General features: G+C 39.0%; 1 protein-coding gene and 2 long non-coding RNA genes across 4 annotated transcripts in view; 1 reads left to right on the top strand and 2 right to left on the bottom strand.

Moving 5' to 3' along the window:
* Positions 1–4858, bottom strand: part of racgap1 (Rac GTPase activating protein 1) — a 28413-nt gene extending 23555 nt beyond the window's left edge. For both annotated transcript variants that reach the window (XM_026920160.3, XM_026920161.3), the window contains exons 1-2: positions 4700–4858; positions 4060–4147 (exon numbers count right to left, since the gene is read on the bottom strand). In XM_026920160.3, the coding sequence (XP_026775961.1) occupies positions 4060–4144 (85 nt within the window). In that variant the 5' untranslated portion in view covers positions 4145–4147; positions 4700–4858. The remainder of the gene's footprint in view (positions 1–4059; positions 4148–4699) is intronic.
* Positions 4859–16911: 12053 nt separating this feature from the next.
* Positions 16912–19047, top strand: LOC113530431 (uncharacterized). Its single transcript, XR_003403153.3, has 2 exons — positions 16912–18236; positions 18345–19047. It is a non-coding gene; the product is annotated as an uncharacterized LOC113530431 (long non-coding RNA).
* Positions 19048–19141: 94 nt separating this feature from the next.
* On the bottom strand, positions 19142–21572 carry LOC128320549 (uncharacterized). Its single transcript, XR_008304091.1, has 2 exons — positions 20816–21572; positions 19142–19782 (listed from the first exon to the last, which is right to left on the bottom strand). It is a non-coding gene; the product is annotated as an uncharacterized LOC128320549 (long non-coding RNA).
* Positions 21573–25568: the final 3996 nt, after the last annotated feature.

Raw genomic sequence — 25568 nt, 5'->3', positions numbered from 1 at the left:
AATTAGTTAGTCACAACACTCTAGGTCAGAACAGGCTGAAGGTCTAAGGCAAGTTTGGTGAACAATAATAACTAGAATTTACATTTACTGAAGAAAATGTGAATGGTGCTTGCCCGTGCAAAATTTGACACCAACATGCAGCTGCACATGCCGATCAATAGGGGGCCTACATGTGTGTACGTGTTTGCTGAAGCATAACTAATTTGGCTAATTTAGCTGTAATTATTGTATTTAACTTGAGTTCTTAATGCAATAGGCTTTATGGCAGTCTGAATAACCCATAACGCAATTCTCCTCATTGAGCCAAGTGTTTTGATATGTCACATGCCTATGTTGCGGTAGTTTTGCGATTCTGCTTATTTTGAGGGTTAACGTGCATGCGACGTCACTAAAATAACCATAATGCAATTCGCCTCATTGAGCCAATCCTTTTGATGTATGACATGGCTGCAGTAGTTTGGTGATTAGACTCAGTTTGTGAAAATTCAGAAATGCGATGTGTACATGCCAGGTCTACACCCTAAGACGTACGAGAGGATATGTGATACAAGCATGTCAGCCGAACAGTGTTCGAGCTGTGACTGCCGTGTTTTATTTCCCATTCATTCTTTATGGCCGAAAACGTGCAATTTTTTTGTCCGCGGTTCGAAAATCATTAGAAAATCATAAGTTAGATGATAGATAGACAGATCAGGTGCCAATACTTGTAGATTTGATTAGATAGTTAAAGTGCCAATACATGTAGAGTTGAATAGACAGATAGATACAGTTAGGTCCGGAAGTATTTGAACAAATACTATTTGAACAAAGAGTTTTTGTGATTTTGCCTTTATACACCACCACAATGGATTTGAAATAAAACAATCAAGATGTCAAGATATGGCATTTACCATTTAGGAACTACAGCCATTTTAAGCAAAGTACCTCCATTTCCAGGGGCTCAAAAGGTATTTGGACAAAGTGACAATTGTAAATATAACCATAATTTTAATACTTGGATGAAAATCCTTTGTAGTCAATGACTGCCTGAAGTCTGGAGCCCATGTTCTCAAAACTCAAATTCTGAGTTTCCTCCCTTGAGATGCTTTGCCAGGCCTTCACTGCAGTCACCTTCAGTTGCTGCTTGTTTGTGGGTCTTTCTGCCTTCAGTCTTGTCTTCAGTAAGTGAAAAGCATGCTCTGTTGGGTTGAGATCAGGCGACTGATTTGGCCATTGAAGAATATTCCATTTCTTTGCCTTCAAAAAGTCTTGAGTTGCTTTCACAGTACGTTTAGGGTCATTATCCACCAGCACTATGAAGTGGTGTCCTATCGGGTTTGTATCATTTGGCTGAATGTGAGCAGAGAGTATAGCCCTATACACCTCAAAATTCATCTTGCTACTTCTGTCAGAAGTCACATCATCAATAAACACCAGTGAGCCCGTTCCAATGGCAGCCATACATGCCCATGCCATAACACTGCCTCCACCATGTTTGACACATGATGTGGTATACTTTGGATCATGAGCTGTGCCTTTCTTTCGCCATACTTTTCTCTTCCCATCATTCTGGTACAAGTTAATCTTGGTTTCATCAGTACAAAGAATCTTATTCCAGAACATGGGAGGCTTTTTTTAGATGTTTTCTGGCAAAGTCTAATCTGGCTTTCTTGTTCTTGAATGTTACCAGTGGTTTGCACCTTGTTGTAAACCCTCTGTATTTACATTCATGAAGGCGTCTCTTGATTGTAGATTTTGACAATGATACGCCTACCTCCTCCAGATTGTTCTTGACTTCTGTTGATGTTGTGAAGGGGTTTTTCTTCACCAAGGAAAGGATTCTGCGATTGTCCACTTTAGTTGTCTTCCATGGTCTTCCAGGCCTTTCGATGTTGTTGAGCTCACCAGTGCTTTCTTTCTTTTTAAGAATGTACCCAACTGTTGATTTTGCTGTCTCTCATAGGTTTATGTTGTTTTTTTCAGCCTAATGATGGACTCCTTCACTTGCATTGAGATCTCCTTGGACTTCATATTGGTAGCTCCAGTCGAACAGCTGCCAAATGCCAACTCAATACCTGATATCAACTCCAGACCTTTTATCTGCTTCATTTGTCTTGAAGTAACGAGAGAATGGACCGCATCTGGTCAATTAACTTCTTGTCAGTCAATTGTCCAAATACCTTTGAACCCCTGAAAATGGAAGTACTCTGCTTAAAATGGCTGTAATTCCTAAATGGTAAATGCCATATTTTTGTGGAACCTCTTAAAATAAAGCTGAAAGTCTACACTTCGATCACATCTTGATTGTTTTATTTCAAATCCATTATGGTGGTGTATAAAGGCAAAATCACAAAAACTCTGTCAATGTCCAAATACTTCCGGACCTGACTGTACATGAGGAGCAGAAACACCAGTGACGACTAGAAACACCAGTGACTACCTTGAGTAAATAAGCTAAAACACACATCACGATGAACTCTCCTTATTGATTAACATTCTCTTTGTCAGGGTTATTGTTCTTTTAGTCAGATATGGCCAAACTGAGTGCAGCTGAGAAGCAGCGACTTTACAGACAGTGCAGGGATGCTGACCGTGAGCACGGAGCAGAGTACTTGCAGAAAAGGAAACGGGGCTATGCCAGACACAAAATATTGAGACAAAATAGAGAAAGGAAATAAGTGACTTAAGTGAAAGAGAGAAGAGAGCTCTACACAAAAGCATGGAGAGTCTGTCAGCAAAGATGCAGACAAAAACTCAGAGCAGTAGAATTCGCCCCACCATCATCTCCAGATAGATCACCCAGCATTTCAAGGTAAAAACTGAACTGGGGGTGTTACGAATTCAGAAAATAGAAGGATGTGTCAGACTGTAGCTTTCCGGGATTGACACCTCATAATTTGGGAAAGGACATTGCAAGCAAGTCCTGGCTAAGTAAGACAGTAAGACTGTAATAACAATGTATAGCATACAATATCCACACACACAAATATGGCAATTACATTTTTAGCTGTCACATCCGTATTTGCTTCCTAGTCTCCCATTCAATGCAATACCAGCTCACACCCTCCAGCCATTTAAGTGGATTCCTCACCCCTTCCCTACCCTCTTCTGCCCCCAACACACACATACAAACACATCTTTGGTGTTCTTTGTGTCACTGGTATTTCATTGTCATTGGCATTACCTTGTTTTCTTTTTGATCACAATAAATCAAAAGGGTCACATTGACGGTTGCTTCATTCATGAGTTACGATTTTAAGGATTGTATCATTACATTTTTAGAAGTGTCCTTCAAATATTTTTATTATAGCAAAGATATGAAGCAATCACATTTTTCACAAACTTGATTGAAATAAATAAAAGCTTAATCTCAGTTTTCTGCATTATCATCATACCTCTATGCCTGTGACTACATGTGCAGAATATATTGAGAAATAACATTTCTAAAATACCTTTATTGTTGCCAAAAGTATAAGGGAACACCAGTGACAAAAAAAGATAGCAAGAGCTTTCTTTTAATCAATGCACAAAAAAAGTCCAATGAGCTGCCATTTATGTGGATTCCTAAAGTCAAAGGGTTAAATATTGTAGCACAAGTTTAAATGTTTAAAAATGAAAATGAAAATTTTAAGATATACTGCTACTACAAAAGTGGACATTTCTGTAGTAATATGTTTAAGTAGGAAAACAGTTGGCTTTGTCAAGCTAACATAATAATAATAATAATAATAATAATAATAATAATAACAACAGCAGAACAGAATGTTGGCTTTGTCAAGCCAACATAATAAAACTAAAAAAATAGCATGTAAAAAAAAATATAGCAGACTGGACCCAATCTGTTTGCTCAGTGGAAAGTTCAGAAATAAAAAGCTCCATGGTTGCAATAAATAGGCAAAATATTGTACACATTTAAATAATGAGTCTAATATTTGAATAGATGGACCATGTTCTGAGATGGTATAATTTATACAATTAAAGGGGTTCCTGACTGCAAAAAAGTTGAGAACCCCTGATGTAAGGCAATCTGTCTTCAGATGTATTCACTTGTAAATAATGGATAATTGCGGGTTTACTCACGAGGCTCAATACTTTCATTGAGGACGTCGACGTGGGCTCGAAGATTCTCAAACAAGCTATGAAGGTTCATTACAGCGGGTTCCATGTTCTACAGCAGACAAAAGGGAAGAAAAAAAAAGAAACGTAACAATATGCATGAACGGCTCCTGACATCGTTAATAGCAATCCTTGAAACATAAAGTTAACGTTACTGGTCAAGAAACGCATAATTCAGTTGGAAAATACAGTTGCCCTAGAGTACTGATACAAGGGGGCTAAAGTCTGCTGAATAATCGGGAGATAGAAAATTAGCAAGTTTAAGCCAACTGCATGAAAAACAAGTCCAGTTATAAATAATATATACAGCCTGCTAGCCCACAGGCTTAGCCATTTTGTTATCTTGTTAACCGAGCTTATAAAGCAACCCTAAACCAATTCAACAGGACAGATCAAGTTTGGAATAAGTTAGTGAATCACCACTCAACTATTTTAGTAAATACCTAGAACATACCAGGTTTGTGTAAACCAATACAGTTAAATTAACACATCGCGCTCTCTAGGTAGGCTATTAGTAACTATTAATAACAAGAACCCAGCTATTTGCTCATCAAATCCTTAACTAAGTAACGTAGCTTAAAATGATGAAAATGCAATAACTTACATAACTCTCGAGTCCTCGTCAACTGTTTTTAATATTTTTCTGGACGATTTTTAAAAAAGGTCAATTATGTATCCACCTTTAACGCTCCATCTGACTGTCTTCAGTTGAGTGTATTGCTAGCAGTTTAGCATTGGAAGTGGTTGCATTTCAAATTTACCCGCTAGCCAATGAGGATTGAGCCGCGCATACGTCAGCTCAATAACGTAACACGTAGTCTCATGTCTTTTTTTTTTTTTTTTTTTTTATTCAAGAAATCGGATGAAAATATACAATCACCTTCAGGAAAACATTAACAAAGAAAAGAAGATAGTTGTTAGAAAAAAAGGAGAAATAAAACACAAACGGGGTATGTAGCTTACAATAAAGGGAAAAAAAAATAAAGATATTAATAATAATAATAAAAGAGCAATGAAGGAAATCTGTCTAAACTTAGAGTCAATAGAAATACATTTTTCATATATTTCCAAAAACCTGACACATTTTTTATTGCTAGTCAAACAAAAAGATGTGAGCAGTGAATCAACCTCAATCAGAAAATGTGAAAGAGTAGGAATTGAGCCCATAAATTTTTGTTTATGGATGAAAATTTTGCCAAACAAAATAAAAAAGTTGAAAATATATTCTTTAGATTTGTTGGAAGAGTCAGAGTAATAACAAATAGTATCTTTCAAGCTAAAAGATTGTGCAAAGATAGGGGGTTTACCTAGTCTCATGTCTACTAATAAAGTGCCGCAGGGATGACGTATTTTGTAGATCAACCCGGAAGTTAGCATCACCCTGGTTCCCTCGACAAAAAGCCAACAGGATTTTTCCACTGGCTTTTGGATTATTGCAGAAAAAACGCTCTGTCACCAACAAAAGTTTATGATTATTACACGTTTTGTTCATCAAGATAATCTTCATAAATGAACACAACTTTTGAATTTTGAAGCCTAAATACAATCACCAGAAATATCTAAAGTTAGGATATAAGCCAACTACGCCACGGTCGCATGACTTCAACGTCACCACCACTAAGCTTCCGACAACTCTTTCAATCTTTATTTTAAAAAAATGTTCCCTGATAAGGATGTTTTAAAATCGTTTCTACTTAGGTTTATTTCTCATCTTGACTAATAATGGCAAGATTCCCAGTTTACTTGCTCATACTGAATCAACTTACAACTTATCTGCTCAAAAATATTCAATTTATTTTACCAAGAACAATGTTACACAAGCTTTAACACTGGCTTGGGAATGCAGTCCTAGTAGGGAAACCAGTTCTTTAAAAAAAAATCTGCCTAAACATCCACTTTATCAAAATAATATCCAGGTTTCTCCAATACTTTACAGAACTGGGAGAAAAGTAGATAAGAGTGACAGAGAGGTACAGAAAAAAACTGAGAGGGGAGAAGGAGAAAGAGAGGCAAATGGAGATAGAATGAGAGTGAGAGAGGGAGCTCGAGATTGAGATGGAGAAAGAAAAAAGTAAGGCAAATAGAAATGGAATGAGTGAGAGGGAGATCTGGAGGGAGAGAGGGAGACACAGAGAGTGATAAGGAGGGACAGATCATGTACAGTCTGTCATTGAAGATGGCGCCGCTAAGGAAGCCTGCCTACGTTAGTGCTCGCAACCCACACTGCAACATTTGTCTATTTTACCTTGTTTTTTACCTTGTTTTTTGCACTATTATTGAGCTAACCCACGGACACATAACATACGACCGACAAACTTTAATCGACATTGGAACAGACCTTACTCACCACTATAATTCAGTGGTGAGTGCAGCAGAGAAGACCATCAGGACTTCTCTCCCCTGCATCACACACATCTACAACCAGCGATGCAAGACCAGGGCCAGGAGGATCGTAAAATACTCTCATCACCCCGGGAACAGTGTCTTCTCAGTGCTCCCATCAGGGAAGCGCTACCGGATCCTGAGGACCAACTCAGAGAGACTCAGGAGGAGTTTCTACCCTCAGACAATCCGGCTACTGAATGAGGACACTTGAGAAGTCTGCATATTAACTACCTCACACACAGAGACACATACATAATTGGTTGCACTATGGACAAACCAAATCTCTTGCATCTTTTGCACACTATGTCCTCAAAAAGCGTGGAGTTCTCATCGGTTGAGTTCGCTCGCTGCTACTGGGGGTGGCCCCATATGGATTGCCTGAAGAAGTGTTTGGATTGCTGGGGATGGTGCCACCTGGGGGCTGTGGAGATGGCATGGGGATCACATATGGGGAGCTGTACTGTAATGGCTTGGGACTGCGATTGCTGTAGTGGCTTTGGGGCTGCAGTTGCCACGAGCACCTTCGTACTCAGGACTCCATCAGTGGACAGTGGATAGATTTTAACCAGCCGGACTTCTTGCAAAAACTGTGATGAATTTATTGGTTGCACAATTGCACTATTTGTCCATATAGTACACAATAATAGAAGGGATTTATTTATAATCGCACTATCCGTTGCACCCAGATGAGGATGGGTTCCCTTTTGAGCCTGGTTCCTCTCAAGGTTTCTTCCTCATATTGTCTCGGGGAGTTTTTCCTTGCCATCGTCGCCACAATATATTACAATACAATACAATATAATTACAATATATTTTTGTGAATCCATTTATTGCTGTAAAGCTGCTTTGTGACAATGTCCATTGTTAAAAGCGCTATACAAATAAAATTGAATTGAATTGAATTCTATTTTTCTATTTTATTCGTTATATTCCTTTATCATATTCGGCTTTTATTATATTCTGTTTTATGTATCACAGTTGTACTGTGGGACGAGGCACTAAGGAAAAACATTTCACTACATTAATACATCACATGTATGTAATGTATGTGACAAAGAACCTTGAAGCCTTGAACCTTGAAACCTTGACTGTTATGAATATGTTGACATTACCCAAGCAGTAAACTCTTTCTACAAGCAACAAGAACAAGCATGTGTAATATTTCTGCCTCTGATAGTTGCAAAATGACAAAGTTTTCCTCCAAGTAAATGCTCGAAGTATTAATGTAACTCTAGACATTCTGCCTTGTGTTAAGAACAATTCCATGTCATGTTTCTGTCACTAAAATTTTTTTCAACAATATTTTGTCTATAGCCAGTTGCTCTGCAAGAGCAGTGCTGAACAGTGGAGATTAACATTAACACATTTCCTCTCAGCAAAGACTTAAAAAAAGTAATTTTTACTAACAATTAACTAACTGTTATAAAAACAAATCCAAACAATTATGCTTCTGACATTTTTCCTCAGTACTTGGGTTTCATTTGACATGGTCTGTAAGATCAGTTTTGAACAGTGTCAAGTAACTAAAGTGTCCTCTAAAGGCTTTAGATGTAGGAAGCAAAATGGGGAAGCTATGTTCAACACAAGAGTCTCCTCCAGTTTCCTACAAGTTAAGGCTCGAGATCAGTCTATAAACAATACCTCAGCAGTTTGTTGCTAAGTCCATGTACTGTATCCTAGCGGAACAGTGGTCAGGTTTTATCTTCATGATGACTCTCTGTAGGAATTCAAATGAGTACTTCATATTGCGGGGGTACTCCAGATTAAGGCAGTAGATGGTGCCCGTTGGCATAGCAAAACCAGTGGGCACATCTCTGAGATCATGAAGAACAATTGTCTCCTCTACCACCACGGCCACATTGAAGATTTCAAGAGGAAAAGCATCATGCAGGATGGACCTTCATGTCCAATCAGAAGTCCAACATGCATTCCCTTCATGATGACATCTAGGATTTCACCATGAACCTAAAACAAATGGACAGATTTAGTCTTAATTTACATTGCACGTAATTCTAATAAATAGCAGGCTATAAAGTTGGTCAAGATATGGACACTAAAGACTTTGGAAAGAGTTCAAATCGACCAGTGCCAATTTGGTGCAAAGCTTATTACTCATAAGTTGGAATTCAAGAAGAAAAAAAAAACATGTACGATATCAATATTGTGTAGAAAATCAGGTGGAAATCCTTTAGCAGCATGAAAGTGGGCCATATTCTTTTATGTGTACAGTTTTGCACAACACAGCTAGATAAATTGATGACATTGTTGATGGAAGTCTTATGGGTAAATTGGCAATCACCCAATATATACCACAGACTTTGTGCTTCTTTTTTGAAGTACCTAACAGATTACAAAGTTCAAAATCGTCAATATATAGTCCAAGAGCTATGCCTAATTCTTCAGAGAGAATTTTGTTTTCTTTAAAGTATTCTCCACCTTGAAATGAACTGTAATGACCTTCAGGATGACTGGATCTCTCTAGTGTCTGAAGTATCTCATTTCTTTCCAACAGTTTACAGAGCAAATCTAAAATAGGAACATAAACAAAAGTAGGCTTTTTTCTTGTGTATTTAACTGGTTCAATAATAGTAAAGTGCTTTCTATAAAATGACTGTCTTTTGCGCTCTCTGCCAAGAGGCCCCTTCCCTGAGAGCAATTTGAGTGGGTTCAAAGTTTGTAATTCTTCAGTCAGTGAAGCTACAACAGAGGCATCAACTATGCAGTTATTGTCTTTCAAAAATTTATCAATGACTGTCTTTATATTTTGATGAGCAAATTCTCCAATGTTAAATAACTCATCAATTATTTCCTGTACTGCTGAATTTGATACATGGAAAAGTGTTTGTATGCGGAGAAACAGAGATCCCAATTGATGTTCAAGCATTATAGAATGTCCACAACATTTTATTTAAAGGAAAACCATTTTTTCCCGCTCCAGCACCCACCAACTACGATATCTGCTATGGACCCCAGTGGTGTATTAAACTATTTTAGCATTTGATAAACACAGTGAATTAGCATGGAAAACTGTGGTGCACTCACATTCGCAGGGCTTGGTCAGTGTGCTTAATTTTTCCTTTTCATCACGCAAGAAAGTGGCAACGTTATTAAATTTTAATCAACACAAATTAAAAAATACAAACTCACCTCCTCACTGCCTTTGTGTTACTCAGGAAGAATTCATGTAGCTACTCCAGCTTGCTACACGCCACTTTGCAGTTGCGCTCAAATTGTGGTCGTATTCAGGTCACAGGTGCGTCCCTCCTCCGTTATAAGTAGTCCACTGTTGTTTTGTGTGTCAATATTTTAGCTGTCGTTGGAATATTATGGCTTATCCTCTGTGGAAAACTGGTTAACACCATGCTTCAATGGTATCACAATTTTATAGTAATAGTTTTATACCGTTTTATAGTATAGTTATGTCTAACTCAAAATTGGCGGCAACTTCTCTGTATTTCGTGGTATTTCCTCAGTATCACCCCTTCCCCTCTTTCAAATAATAACTTACAGACATGAGTTAAAGGAACATTGACAACCCAGGCAAAACTCACAAGCAGTCAAGACAATAGATTACTTTATGTTTAATAAAACTTGTCATGACAACTGGAGTTAAGGACAAGAAATAAGTTCATAACTTAATGGGGCTATCATGTTTTACAGTGTACGGATCTGCTAGGATAGTGTGAAAATGTTGAACAGTAATGCAGGGCTACTGCGGGTCGTTTCACTACTATTTTTAGAAAAACAAGTTGTGTTTGACACATGTGCCCTAGCTTAACCCTGAACCCTTCTTCATCTTTCATTTTCTGCATTAAAATGACCTGTGCAGACCAAACCGTAAGTCCTACAGACGTGAAACTTGGTCAATAGCTATTACTCCCTCCTGCTACTCAGGCAAGTGAGATGGGCCCACTTGGCCTACTGGTGGAACTATAGCACAGGGTTTTACATTTTGGTCCATATCTCACGGACCATGAGTCCTACAAACAAAATTCTCCTTTCCACTGGTTTCTTGGGTTCTCCCAAACAAAAAAGCATTAAGAACCATGTAGCTCCGCCCCCTAAGATTTTGGCTAATTTTCATAATATGCAAAACCTACTTTTGCCCTAGGAGTTTTGGCCCATCTTCACAACTGTGGTGTCAAACTACTCAGTGTGAAATTCAATATCAATTATCAAAAATCATGTTGACATTTGTGAACAACATGGCTGCTGTGCATCAATCAATTCTAAGGAGGCAGATATGGATTACTCAAATAGCTGTAATATTGGTGGTATTGGATCAAACTTGAAAGACATCTTCAGTACAAGGATCCGAGGACATCTGAAAAGGTTGGGGCGTGGTGATTGAAAAGGGTGGAATTAAGTTGATTTAGCTGTTTCTCAGGAACCAAAAGTCGTTTTGAGCTGAAATTCCATGTGCTGCATCATTCAGCTAATCTGTACCTGAATTTTAATCATCATTTAATTTCAAGATAAGATTCTCAGGTTATGGGCAAAGTTTGGGGTGTGGTAATGTATAAGGGTCGGAGCTAAGGTTAGATAACTGTTTCTCAAGAACCGTATGCCCAATCGAGCTGAAACTTGATATAGTCCATTTCTATGCTAATCTGCAAGTGTGTCTTTGATGATGAGTTACTAAAAGATTATGGCCTCCATCGGTCAGTCAGATTTCAACAGGGATTTGACAGGGTAAACATTAAGCTATTGTCATGAAACTTGAAAGTATGGTCCCTCTAAGGACCTTGTAATAAGTGATACAGTCTTACTCAACTTGGCCTTTGGGGGGCGCTATTTATGTTTGGGAAACAAGCATATCTTTTGTAAAATAAGGGGTACAGTGAAAGATTTTTTTCCCCATGCTTTGTCTCCTTACCCTATTTTGGACCATTTAGCTCCGTCCACTCAAATTTTTTAATAATTTGCTTTTAATAATATGCAAAAACATACTTTTGAGAATTTGTCATAGGATTTTTGTCCTGTCTTCACAGATTTAGTGTCAAACTACTCAGCAGTATGTGAACCACAGTAATAATCAAAAACATGCTGACATTTGTTTCAATACAATATGGCCACCACATGTCATTCAATTCTAAAGAGGTAGAAACTTACTTAAATAGCTATAAGACAAGGTTATCATTGGAATATTGCCACCAGTTTGGTAGTTAGGTCCCATATCCCACCCCCTACTCATATGCACCAGAAGGGGTGCTATAATAAATGAATTTACCTTTTGGATTATATCTTCACAGCTGTAGGGAATAGAGTAAAACTGGATGTATCAGCAGAATTCTTAAGTCGTCCTGCATCTTTTTGCCATATAGATTAATTACTTCTGACTGATACACTTTCTGCCATCTTTACTATTCTAAAAAACCCTTCTTTTTCCAACTAGTCCTAGGCCGCTCATCTGAACAACATAAAATATGAAATCTAGCAAGTGGGTGGACAGGAGCAAGTCACGAGGATGTGGACTGGCTTTCCCTCTGCTGCAGACACAACAACCTGGAGCTAAACACCGGCAAGACAGTGGAGATGACAGTGGACTTTAAAAAAGACCCTACTCCTCTGCCTCCACTCACGATCCACAGTTGTATTGTGTCCAGCACTGAATCCTTCTAGTTCCTTGGCACCAACATCTGCAAGGACTTGATGTGGGAGACGAACATTGCTGCCATCACCAAGAAAGCACAGCAGAGGATGTCCTTTCTCCACAACCTGCCCAAGGAGCTGCTGTGCCAATTCTCCAGGGCTACCACTGAGTCCATACTGTGCTCATCAGTTACCATCTGGTTCAGCTCTGTCACCCAGCTGGCCCAAGACTGTGGAATACCCTTCCACCTGACATCAGATCTGCACCCTCAGTTGATGTTTTTAAATCTTGCTTGAAAACATATTTGTTTTCTATGGCTTTTAATTGTTGATTTTTGGAAGATGTAAATTGTTTTAATCTTATTTTTCTGTTTTGTTGATTTTTGTAGTATCCTTATATTTTTGTGCTGCTGTACAGTCCTTTAGTCTACTTTGTAGTGGAAAGGGCTCTATAAATAAAGTAGACTTGAGACTTGAAGTAGACTCAAACCCCGCATACAGTCTGTTCAGACTCCTGCCCTCTGGCAGGTGCTACAGACTAATCAGGACAAGAACTTCCAGGCACCAGAATAGTTTTTTTTTCCTGGCAGCTACAATGATTATAAACACCCTCCTATAAACCCCAATTCATTTCCTATTTATTACATTTACACTACAACTTTTTTTTTCCATTTTTGTGCAATATCATACCCATGTGCAATACCAATATCATGTGCAATACAGTTATTTACTGATCAATACATATACAATACATACCCTTTTCTAACAAACTAGGCAATCACTGCACCGTAATATCACTTTACTGTCATGTGCCAATGTGTTAACTGTTCTGTGTGAGTGTTTTTTAAGAATGTCTTCAGTTTGCACTGTGTTTTGTGTGAGTGGTCATTAAGATTATGTTGTTTTTGCACTGTAAACTGTCATGTGGTAGCTGTCATTAGGTTTTTGTATTACTCTATGTCTTGTTTATATCCAGCAGGCAAACCTAACCCTATAAACAGGCAACAAATTCCTTGTAGGCTTAGGCATACTTGGCCAATAAAACTGATTCTGAAGTAGACAGTTTGCTGACAAAACATACTAAAACAATTTTGATTGACCAAACTGTTAGGCCACTAGAGGTCAGGGCATTTTAGGCCATTGCATGTATGTGTTGTAAGTAAAAAGAGCCATATTTTCTAAATACAAACTCAGATTTCTACAAACTTTACAATACGTAGTTAACAGGACACTCTCTGGCCACCCCTCAGAAAACATTGGCCCATAGGGGGCATTATAACTAAAAAAATGCATGTAGCTCCTCAACCATTAGACATAAAATTTGCTTTGCTATTTATTGGTCAAAATTGAAAACTTTATTTCCAGTTATTTTTCTAATTAATACTTTTGGGGAAGAAATATAGCCTACCAAAAACTGCATACTAAGAAAATGGCAGACGTTTGGACCATGCTATATATGTGTGTGTACACACCAGGAAAAGAGAGAGATTGGAGTCTATGGACATGTTTGTTCTTAGCAGGACAGAATTTGAGTTTAACACCTCAGTTTATATGGATCCTAATCTAGACATTCTGTCTAAAAAACAATGTTTTTGTATGTAAAGCTAACCAAAACTATGCAGTCCAAGCCTGGAACCACTTTTCTTAAACTGTAAACCATTTTACTGCTTCCTGGAAAATATGTCTCTGTTATGCTAATAGGAGTTTATATTCCACCTCAAGTGTACATGGGCGAGACATTGCAAGCTGTCACAGAGCAGATCACAAGTGCAGAGCACAAACACACAGATTCTGTTTTCATAATTTTAGGGGATTTCAACAGAGCTTATCTCACCTATGAACAGTCTAAATACAGACAGAATGTTAGCTGCCCCACCAGGGACAGTAACACTCTAGACTACTGCTATACTGTATTAAAGGGTGTTTGGGCATGCAACAAGCAGTCTGGGTGAATACACTGACACTGTGACACTGTTACATCACTTCTGAGAGGACATCTGTGTTCCCACCAAGACTTGCATTAAATACAATAATGACAAACCCTGGTTCAATCCCAAACTGAGACAGCTGTGTCAATCTAAAGAAGAGGCATATAGAAGTGGAGACCAGTCGCTTTACAACCAGGCAAAGAACAATCTAAACAGACGGATCAAAGCCGCCAAAAAAAAAAACTACTGCAGCAAGCTGAGCTGTCCATCAATGAGCCATCAGCTGTGTGGAAAAGCCTGCAGAACATCACCAGCTACAAAAAGCCATCCCATCAGACAATTGGAGGTCATCAGCTGGCTGAGGAGCTTAACGCCTTCTGCTGCAGTTTTGAAAAGCCTAGTACTACACACCTCTCCAGTGCCAGTTCTCACCCCACGGAATCCACAGCACTGTCAATAGCAGCAACTTTTGACACTCTCCATCCTTGACAGAACTGTGATGGCTGTAGAGTCTTTCAGCTTCCTAGGAACTACAATCACAAGGGACTTGAAGTGGAACAGTAACATCAGCTCCATCACTAAGAGAGACCAGCAGAGGATGTATGTCCTGCTCCAAAAGAAATTCAAGAAGAAGTTCCTCAGGAGCTGATGGTGCAGTTCTACACAGGCATCATAGAGTCTGTCATCACTATCTCCATCATAGTCTGGTGCTCAGCCACCAAACATGACATTCACAAACTGCAGCACATCATCACACCCTGGCCATCATCTGTTCCAGCTCCTTCTCTCAGACAGGTGCTTCAACCAAATCAGGATTAAAACAGCCAGACTGCATAAAATCTATTTCCTGAATGCCATGACACTCATGAACAACTGAATATAAGAATTGCACAAAAATCCCCATCTCCTGTACTTACCTTTTTCATTCTATTTTCCTCATTTGTATTGTATTTCCTTCATATTTATCTTAATTTAATCTACCCTACTACCTCTAATAGACTCAGTAGACTCAGGTTTGGCTTCTGCTTGGTTGGAATGAACCTGCACCCACACTGGCCATTTATGGATAAGATTGGACACCCCGTTATATACCTATTTTTAATGGTACAGAATGGAACTATTGCCTGAGCCATGCTGTTATACAAAAATAATGCATACCTTTTGACCGGATTCGAGAATTCAAGAATCAGAACCCTCTCTGATACAAGCTCTCTTGCCATTTATAAAATGAAAATACATGATACATTTCTGAAATCCTCAGGGTGCTGCCTATCTACATATGAAGAAAAAAATGTTTCCTTTTCCAATTGCACTGAAAAATGAGGAGAGGATATAAGAGCACTTCTTCAGATGGGTAGAGCTAGATAAAAATCATGGTGAATTTTTTCCAAAAAAATTGTTTGTGTTGAGTGTAATTTTGACTGCTATTTACCAGTATATTTTCAGTTGGTGCCTTACATTAGTTACTTATACTTACAGTACTTTGATTAAAGTGATGGATAATGTCAGCTCTGAAGGAAATATTTTAAGTTAAAAATATATATATAATATACATAATTTTCACTTTGCTATAACTAATACAAAGCGATGCCCTTGTGCACTCCATTTTAATGGCTTGATGAGGTCCATAGCAATTATTCTAAAGGGGACCTTTATTAATGGAAGGGGGCACAATGGTGTTTTTGGGGTGGCCGGCAGACTCACCAGCTGACATTTGCGACATGCCGCACACTACCTGCGTACATCACTGCAAATGCCTGGCCAGTAGAATTAGAATAGGCCATTAGGCGGTTCAGTGTTTTATCTGATCTAATTATCTGATCAGCCAATCATGTAGCAGCAGTGCAATGCATACAATCATGCAGATACAGGCCAGCAGCTTTGGGTAACTTTCACATCAACCATCAGAATGTGAAAAAATGTGATTTCAGTCATCCAGTGAGTGGCAGTTCTGCAGAAGGAAACACCTTGTTGATGAGAGAGGTCAACAGAGTATGGCCAGATTAGTTTGAGCTGATGGAAAGGCTACAGGAACTCAGATAACCACTCTGTACATTTGTGGTGAGCAGAGAAGCATCTCAGAATGCACAACACATCAAACCTTGAGACAGTTGGGTTACGACAGCAGAAGACCACATTGGGTTCCACTTCTGTCAGCCAAGAACAGAAAGCTGAGGCTGCAGCAGGCACAGGCTCACCAAAACTGGACAGTTGAAGACTGGAAAGACAAAGCCTTGTCTGATGAATCTCAGTTTCTGTTGAGCCACACAGATGGTTGGGTCAGAATTTGGCAACAATAGCAGGAATCCATGGATCCAACCTGCCTTGTTTCAACAGTCCAGGATAGTAGAGGTGGTGTAATGGTGTCGGGAATGTTTTCTTGGCACGCCTTGGTACTGTTAATACCAATCAATTATCGCTTGAATGCCATAGACTATTTGAGTATTGTTACTGACCATGTGCATCCCTTTATGGCCCCAATTTACCAATTTTCTAATTGCTATTTCTAGCATGATAATGCACCATGTCACAAAGCAGTCCTCTCAACGGGTTCATGAATATGACAATGAGATCATTGTGTTCTTCTTTGGTCTTCCAAGTCACCTGATCCAATAGAACATCTTTGGGATGTGTTAGAACGGGAGATTCGCAGCATGAACATGAACTTGAAAAATCTGCAGGAATTGCATGATGCAGTCATGTCAACATGGACCAAAATCTCAAAGGAAAGTTTCCAACATCTTGTGGAATCCATGCTGTAGCAGCAGCCAGTCGCCGCTGAGAGGTTCATCCCTATGGGCTTTGTCCAATGACATGCCTTGAATCAGGCCTTGGTGGATTGTAGGTATTCACTTCTATACTCACGGGTATTCAGTACGTCCTTGCTTGATCAGGGGAATCCTATCATATCGAGGAGTCAGACCAGGTTTTGGGGAGAGGAGAGGGTTCAGGAGGGTTAGATGGGCCAGGGGGTGGGATAAGGAGAAAGACTGGATCAGGGAGTGGGTTTCGGGGAAAGGAACCCCTCTTCTGAGGAGCAGGTAGGTAGGAGGCAGGGAGTAGATGAAGGGGGGTCTGCGCCTGGATAAGCTGCGAATTGGTCCTCAGCTAGTTGTACCGCCTCCTCCAGTGAGCCAGCCAGTGGCCCATTCTGCTGTTCCCTCCAGTAGTCTGGTGACAAACTGCTCCAGTACCATGTGCAGTTCAAGGAGGGCCTGATGTTGAGTCTGGTGAATGGTATGGTTGATCTCGGTGAGGGCTGAGCACTCCATGGCAGCATATCATCCTCAAGCTCCCGGGTTTTGGAAACCAGTGTTGGCGTGGGGATGATGAAGCGGGAGGCAGGGTTGCGACAACTCTAAAGGGCTTTTATTGTCACTTTTCTTCCTGGCCATGCTTTCCAGCACTTTCTGTCTTATGGTCTCACCCCAAGATACACCAACATATACACACACAGTGCAGTTCAGCTCAGCTGTCTCTCGTGTGGCTCCCATCTCTTCCCTATATCTCCTCGCTGCCATTCACTAAAATCAGAGCCCTCATTTGTCAATCATCATCTATTCATAGTGCCCTCCATTAACAAACTGGCACTCAACTACACCCCCATTGACACAGTGAAATAAGCCTGGTCTACTGACAATTCTTTAAGCATTTTGCTCAAGTTAGCAAGTTTTTTTTCTGTGTTTTAGGTTGTGTTCATACGTATACATATAGTCAAATTAACATTGTGTTGGCCTTTCAGCTTTGCTGTGCTTTATTAATTATTAATTTGTTAATGCCACTTTCAAATCTTTCTATACATCCCTATACAAACCAGAATCTTCAACTGATAATTAGAGCAATTACTGATTTTTTACAGAATCTCAAGACTTTTACAATTGATTCAAGATTTTTTAAATTTTTTTAAATAGAAACAATCACTGCAAGTTATATACTGCATATAATTGTGTATGTGACAAATAAAAAAAAAATCTTGAATCAGTTGTAAAGCATCTAAACATCTTGATGCCCCTTTAAGTACAGAATAAATTGAATTGTGTCATGGTAGCGGTGAATACTGAGCAGAACTATGATACCCATTAGCCCCTGCACATCACCTGACCATGACACTCACTATGTCACATGAATGTTCGCACCTGATTCACGTTTATATTTAATGAGCACTGTATTTTAAGCCCTGGTTTTCACATGTTCCATTGTCTAGCTTTTGTCTTTTGTTGTCATGGGCACCATCTGGTCTGTGTGTTTGCCTCAAGATCATAATTCATGTTTAGGATTCTAAGATTTACATTGTTTGTGTTATTCGTGTTTTGTGTTCAAATAAACTCTATACTTTACTTGCAGCCACCTCTGCTACTAAAACCTGACAGAAAGCTAGATCTAACCATGGATGCAGCAGATTTGCTCAAGGGCCAGCAAGAACTCTTGGAGAAGAACTGCCTAATGTGGGAACAACAGGGAACTCAGAGGACGTTGCTACAGCTCATAGCTTCACTATGGGCATCGCCCCATCTCCCTGCTCCACTGAGGACATCACTATGCTGTCCAGCTCCATTTCAGCATGTGTGTGTCTGTCATGGTAGTGGTGAATATGGAACAGAACTATGACACCCATCAGCCCCTGTACATCACCTGACCATGACACTCACTATGTCACATGAATGTTCACACCTGATTCATGTTTATGTTTAAACAGCACTGTGTTTAAAGCCCTGGTCTTCATATGTTCCATTGTGTAGCTTTTGTCTTCTGATGTTGGGTGCACCCTCTGGTCTATGTACAGTATTTGCCTCGAGATCATAGTTCATGTTTAAGATTCTATGATTTATGTTGTTTGTGTTGTTCATGTTTTGTGTTAAAATTAACTTTATTTAAAGAAATTTCAGAAGAAACGGGCACCACTATTTCTGTCAGTACTACCATTACTTCTTTATTCTCCTCTCCTACCATCTCTAAATATTGAAATTGCTATATAACTACACGTACATATGAATATATTTCTGGACAGCTCACATGTAGGCTCATAAAATAAAAAAATATTAGTGCTGTAATATAATGCTATTTCTTTTCTCCTATATTTTTTTCTAAACCTAAACAGAAAAAAATTTTTATGTCAACAAATATCAAAAACAACAACTAAATGCATATACATTTTTTTATTGACCTAACAGTATTAGTATGAAATCCATTTTTTCCCCAATTCTTTATTTATTGGTTTTCTTACATTTGAAGCAAAAGGAAAAATAGAAGGAGATACATCACTCACAATAAGAGGGGGGACAAAAACAAACAAAAAAAAAAACCCACACACACAACACACAAAAAATAACAGAGTAATGGCTGTTGTAACGCGGAGTCAACAGAATGGGGATCCATTAGCAGCGTTTTAATAAAAGGCAGACACAGTCGTACAGGCGTGGTCGAGCAACAGCGAAACAGGGTAATCAGAGGCGAAACAAAGGCAGAGTGATCAAACAGGCAGATGGTCAGGGCAGGCAGCAAAGAATCCAGAAACGAGAAGAAACAGTCCATGGTCAAACACGGTAATCCAACAGAGAAGATATAAACGCTCAGAAATGTCAGCCGGGGCAAAACAAGACTTCGCAATGAGTGAGCGAGAGGCGGAGGCTTAAGTAGTCCCGGTAATAGGCTGCAGGTGAGCTCGTAATCAGTGCTGGGTGCGGGGTGATGGGAAATGTAGTTTCGAGGGGAAAGTCAATACTCGGGTGATGGTGACCTCTGGTGACGATCGGGGGAACCACAGAGGCCGGATTCGTTACAGCTGTATTATAAATGAAATAACAATTAATAGGTTAACAAGACAAGTACTCTGTAGTTGGTCAGCACAAGAGTCTAAATACTAGTTAAATTCTATGAAATATTTTGTAATATATGGTGCACATGGGAAGGGCTAAGAACATGTCATAAGTGGGTCCCAGATTTTAATGAAGGCGTCGCTTTTATTTTTTAAGTTGTAAGTCAAATGTTCCAGAAGCAGTATGTCATTTAGTATTTGTTTGGATAAATCAAATGGAGGATGCTCTTCCTTGTTCCAATATAGCAAAATGCATTTCTTTGCTGTGTAGGATATCAGTCCTAAGTATGTATTGGAGAAAACATCTAATGACTGATTTATATCTGTACCAAAATGATATCTAATTGGGTTCTTTTCATGTGTTATATTCATTACTTTTTTTTTTTTATTATTATTTTTGCAAAGTTATATACCGATAACCAAAACTTGTGTATTTTTTGCAATCCGAGAATGTCCCTTTGTAAGACTTGCAGGAATAGCACATAGGGGACATATTAGGGTATATCTTACTGTAGCAGCCCTTCAGCGTCGAACAAATAGAGAGTTTTGACGGCAGAGAGTTTTGCCGGGTGCCTTCGATTTATTTTACTCAGATGCAATAAACTTCACTACTGAAGTATTTGTTGTTGCATACTTCAACATACTTCTTTGTTGCAAATTCTCTCCATTCATCGCAACCATTGATTGACTTCATAGCACCATAACAATAAGATCACAGCACTATGGCACCGTAAAACTACAAAGAAAACAAATAAAGAAACAAACAAAAAAATAAAAATAAAAATAAACAACCAACATTTACAATAACAAACATCCACCGCATTAACTTAACATTTAACATTCAAATTAATCAAAGCCACTAGCTCCTACAAAATTTGTGCCACAATCACAATAAAGTTGACGAACAGCTCCACGGAGGCTTATGAAACATCTCAGAGCATTAATAAACATTTCGATATGGACAGCTCGAGAAGAAAGGCAAGTGAAAAGAAGGCCATACCTTTTATACTCCTTTCGACCCCTTTTTATAATGAATGGGCCAAAGCAATCCATGCCAGTATAGCAGAAAGGGGCAGAGACTTCAATTCGTTCTTTAGGAAGCTCTGCCATTTGTTGCTCCTCCAAAGGCCGTCTGAGCTTCCTACATTGTACACATCTGTAAATCAATTTAGCTACTGACTTACTGCCGCCGATAACCCAAAATGCATTTGCTCTCAGTTCCATGAGTGTTTGATACCTCCCTTGATGGCAAATTTTAGCGTGATAGTGAGTTAAAATAAGGTTGGTGATGTGGCTGTCTTTTGGCAAAATCACTGGATGCTTGACCTCTTCACTAAGAGATGACTGTTTCAACCTTCCTCCAACATGAATAAGACCTCCTTTCAAAATAGGATCGAGATGAAAAAGGGCACTTGATTTCTGAAGCGCCTTCCCTCCTTGAATTGCTCTTATCTCCTGGGAAAAGGCCTGTTGTAGAACGAGCTTAATCAGAACCTCAAATGCTCTTTCATATTCTTCCACAGTCAGTGTCATTAACACATTTCTGTCTTGAGGCTAGCCTTTTTATTCTAGCAATCACGTTGATGAGAGTTCTCAAAGAAGAGAAGTGACTAAATCGTTCAAGAAAGTCAGAACTAGAGCTGAAACAACTAATCGATAACATCGATAAGTATCGATAATGAAAATCGTTGTCAACGAATCTCATTATCGATTAGTTGACCTGTGCACTTCATGACACGTTTGATCATAGCGTTTCGGCAAAAACAGACGCACTACAGAAGAATGGCGGAGAGTACAGGTGCAGCAACAGTGGAAAAAGGTGTGCGGCCCAAGTCCTCTAAGGCATGGGAGCACTTTACATTAAATTCTGTGAGGAAAGTTGTAACTTGCAAACTTTGCGAAGCGGAGCTCCTGTGGCGCGGTAGCACGACAGTGATGCACGAGCACCTGAAACGGAAGCATGGGGGAGTCACAGATGGGGGAGTCACAGATGACGGCGAAACATCAGGGCGGTAAGTTTAATTCAGATTTGTTATTATCTGCTTTATCTGTATGCTTACAGTTTTATGCTGCTTTTGCATGCTTACAGTGTCCGTAGTTAGTATAGCGGAAGCGATCTAGCTGTAAAGAGCGCCGCGTTAGTTAATAAAAACAGCTGTTCATGTTAGTTCACAGTGCATTAACTAATGTTAACAAATACAAGTTATTATTTAATAATGTATTGGTAACTGTTGAAATTAACATTAACAAATATTAATACATGCTGTTGAAGTAGAGTTAATTATTACTTCATGTTAACTAATGTAATTAACCTTATTTTAAAGTGTTACCAAAAAATCTAATAATATAAAACATAAATAATATATGTATAATTATAGTTTAATGTAGTAGTTTAATTACCAGTGCTTTATTATTCATACACAATATTCTTTATATTACCATATACATATATATTTTACCTTTACATATATTTTACATGTATATATATATATATATATATATATATATATATATATATATATATATATATATATATATATATATATATATATATGTAAGGTGTATGTGTATATATGTATATACTTTTATAAATATATATACTTTTTTTTTTCATTTCAGAAAGAAACAGTGCACCATGAGTGAGTTTGTTCAGAGAAAAAATCAGCCATACTCTCCACAAGAAGCAGCTGTTGTAACTGATGCCATCCTCAAAATGCTGGTCACTGACATGCGGCCACTGTCAGTGGTTGAAGACCAAGGTTTTAAAAGCATGATCAGCGTACTCAATCCAGGATACACACTTATTTCAAGAACACATTTGGCTAAACTGATGGAGAGAAAGTACCAGGAGACATTCCAGAAGGTAAAAGGCGACATCAACAATAGTGAGAACAGAATTGCTTTAACTGCAGATATATGGACAAGTGTAGCCACTGAAGCCTACCTTGGCATTACATGCCATTACATAGGGGATGAGTGGAAGATGATGTCTGTCTGCCTCACTACCATGCCACTCGAAGACAGACATACAGCAACAAACATCGCAGAATGGTTGGAGGATGTAGTGACAAAGTTTGAAATTCCTACAGAGAAAATCATTGCCATTGTCCATGACAATGGTGCCAATATTGTGGCTGCAGCAAACATACTGGAAAAGAAGTTTGGATGGATCAGTATCTGCTGCACTGGCCACACACTGCAGCTGGTGATCACTACTGCATTAGCCATTGAAAGAGCTGTTGGGGCTGCAAGATATCTAGTTGAACATTTAAAAAAAAAGGTGAACTAGCCAGCAGCAAGCTCAAAGAAAAACAAAAACAGATAGGATCATCTGAGAACAAACTTGTTCAGGATGTAAGTACTACATGGAATAGTACATACTACATGATTAGTCGACTGATTGAGCAAAGGTGGCCAGTCACTGCAACCCTCTCTGACCCATCCATCACACAAAGAGGCAAATGCTATCTTGACTTAAAACCTGACCAGTGGAGTCTGCTTGAAGAGCTTTCCACTGCTCTTAAGCCTTTTGAATGTGCCACTGTGTTTATGAGTGGACAAGAATATATCACAATCTCTTCAGTGCCTGCACTTGTGAAAGGGCTGTTGAGGTCCACTGAGGGTGCAGCCTTTGATTCAGCTCCACCGAAGTCCTTCCAGGCCATTGCAAAAGAGCAGCTTCAAACTAGAAGGAAAACACAGTAATTCTCTCCTCAGCCCTGGATCCAAGGTTGAAATTTCTAACACCAGAACAAATGATAAATGTACAGGCAAAACTGCAAACAGAGGTGCTTGCCGTAAGAAGGGAGATGGTGCAGCAGAAATCATCCACTTCAACTTGAACCCTCAACATCTGGCTCTTACCTTGACTCACTCCTGGAGTCTGGAGGCAGCAGTGAGGAAGAGAATAAAGAGGAGCAAGCTGAAGAGAACATCGCCAGCCAAGTCAGAAATGAGGTCCAGGCTTACTTTGCTGAGAGGCCAATTGCCAAGGAGGAAAATCCTTTGGGCTGGTGGAGAGTTAATCACGCAAAATATTCCACCTTGGCAAAGCTTGCAAAATCCTACCTATGCATCCCAGGCACCTCAACTCCATCTGAGCACCTCTTCTCTGCTGCAGGCAACATAGCCTGCAAAAAGAGAGCCAACCTCAGCCAGGAGCATGTGGACATGTAGACTTTTTTGCATATCACTTCAAAGTTTATGGAAGATTGACTGTTTAAACAAACAGTGATGGTCTAGCACTTTGTAGTTCTACCTCTTTGAGAAACACAAACAGTTTGTGGTTTTGTTTTGTTCATTTATATAAAAAAAAAGTTCTGCTGCTAAAATAACTGGACAAAATGTTGTGATAATGTGAAGTTTTACTTTGAAATTTACATTTGTAACACCCAGTGTGTGAATTTAATTTAAAATAAACAAAAAAGGTATTTTAAAAATTGTTTTTTTAATCTGATTAATCGAAAAATTAATCGTCCGATTAATCGATTATGAAAATAATCGTTAGTTGCAGCCCTAGTCAGAACTAACGTCACCCTTAGTCAAAAATGTTTGTACTAGCTTGATTTCAAGATCTCTCACAAGTAGATCATTTGAGGCGTTAGGCATTAGGACACACTTCTCGTTCTCACAAAAACGTAGGTCCTGATATCCAGTTTGTTGAAGATGTCTGAGGTGTGTTAACATAATACCACTGGTTTGTGTTTGTGTTTTCCCTGATTAACTGGACGCGATTTGCAACAAACACATGAAACCTTCTTGCTTCATTGTTAACATATGCTAGTACAACCTGCGAGTCAGTCCAAAAGTACTCTTTATCGATCTTCATTTCCAGTTCAGCCTTTAACATAATACTCATTCTAGCAGAAACTACAGCAGCAGACAATTCCAATCTCAGAATGCTTTTGATCTTTGTGGGTGCGACTTGAGCCTTAGCCATTACAAGACTACAATGTACTTCGTCTTTGTCGTTCTTGAACCTCAGATAGGAACATGCACCATACCCTAGGTTGCTTGCATCCAAGAAATACACTTTCCTTTCAAAAGGAAAGGAGCAACAAACCCAATAGGGTCGTACAAGAAGCAACAATAGACAAAATACCTCGTCGTGTTGAAATCTTTCAGGTTGATGTCAAAACTGAATGTGTCATCTTTCGTAGACCAATGAATGCAAAGAACATATCCTGTTACTCCAGGACTCAGGTTAAGCGATAGTTATTGCACACTCTGAAGAATCTACACAGTGTAGAACTTCTTACTCATTTGAGTTAAACGTATGAAGGCGTAACTCTCCATGCTTGCACAAGGCTTGAGCTTTGACAATTAACTCCTTCGCTTCCTGAATCGATGGAACTTAAATCAAACCATCGTCAACATAAAAATTCTTCTTCACAAAAGATGAAGCTATGGGATACTCAGACTTGTACTTCTCTGCTAGATATTTAAGACCAAAGTTGGCGCACCCAGGTGATGAAGCAGCGCCAAAAAGGTGTACCGTCATTCTATATTCTTGGGGTTCTCCTTCCAAGTCTCTCTTCTCCCACCATAAGAATCTCAAGTAGTTTCTTTCATCAGGAGGAACATGGAATTGATGGAACATCTTTTCGATATCACGTCACCCTCAACTTGTCTGGTTTGTGAGGGTGGTAAACACCATGATGTGGTATATACCACACTGTTTCCCCATCAGATGTTACAGGAGCTATCTCTGCATCTCCCTTGCTGAACATTTCTTCCATGAAGGTCTTATACTT

Source organism: Pangasianodon hypophthalmus, chromosome 16 (genome assembly GCF_027358585.1).
Source record: "Pangasianodon hypophthalmus isolate fPanHyp1 chromosome 16, fPanHyp1.pri, whole genome shotgun sequence".
NCBI classification, from domain to species: Eukaryota; Metazoa; Chordata; class Actinopteri; order Siluriformes; family Pangasiidae; genus Pangasianodon; species Pangasianodon hypophthalmus.
This window is presented reverse-complemented; position numbering and strand designations above follow the sequence as displayed.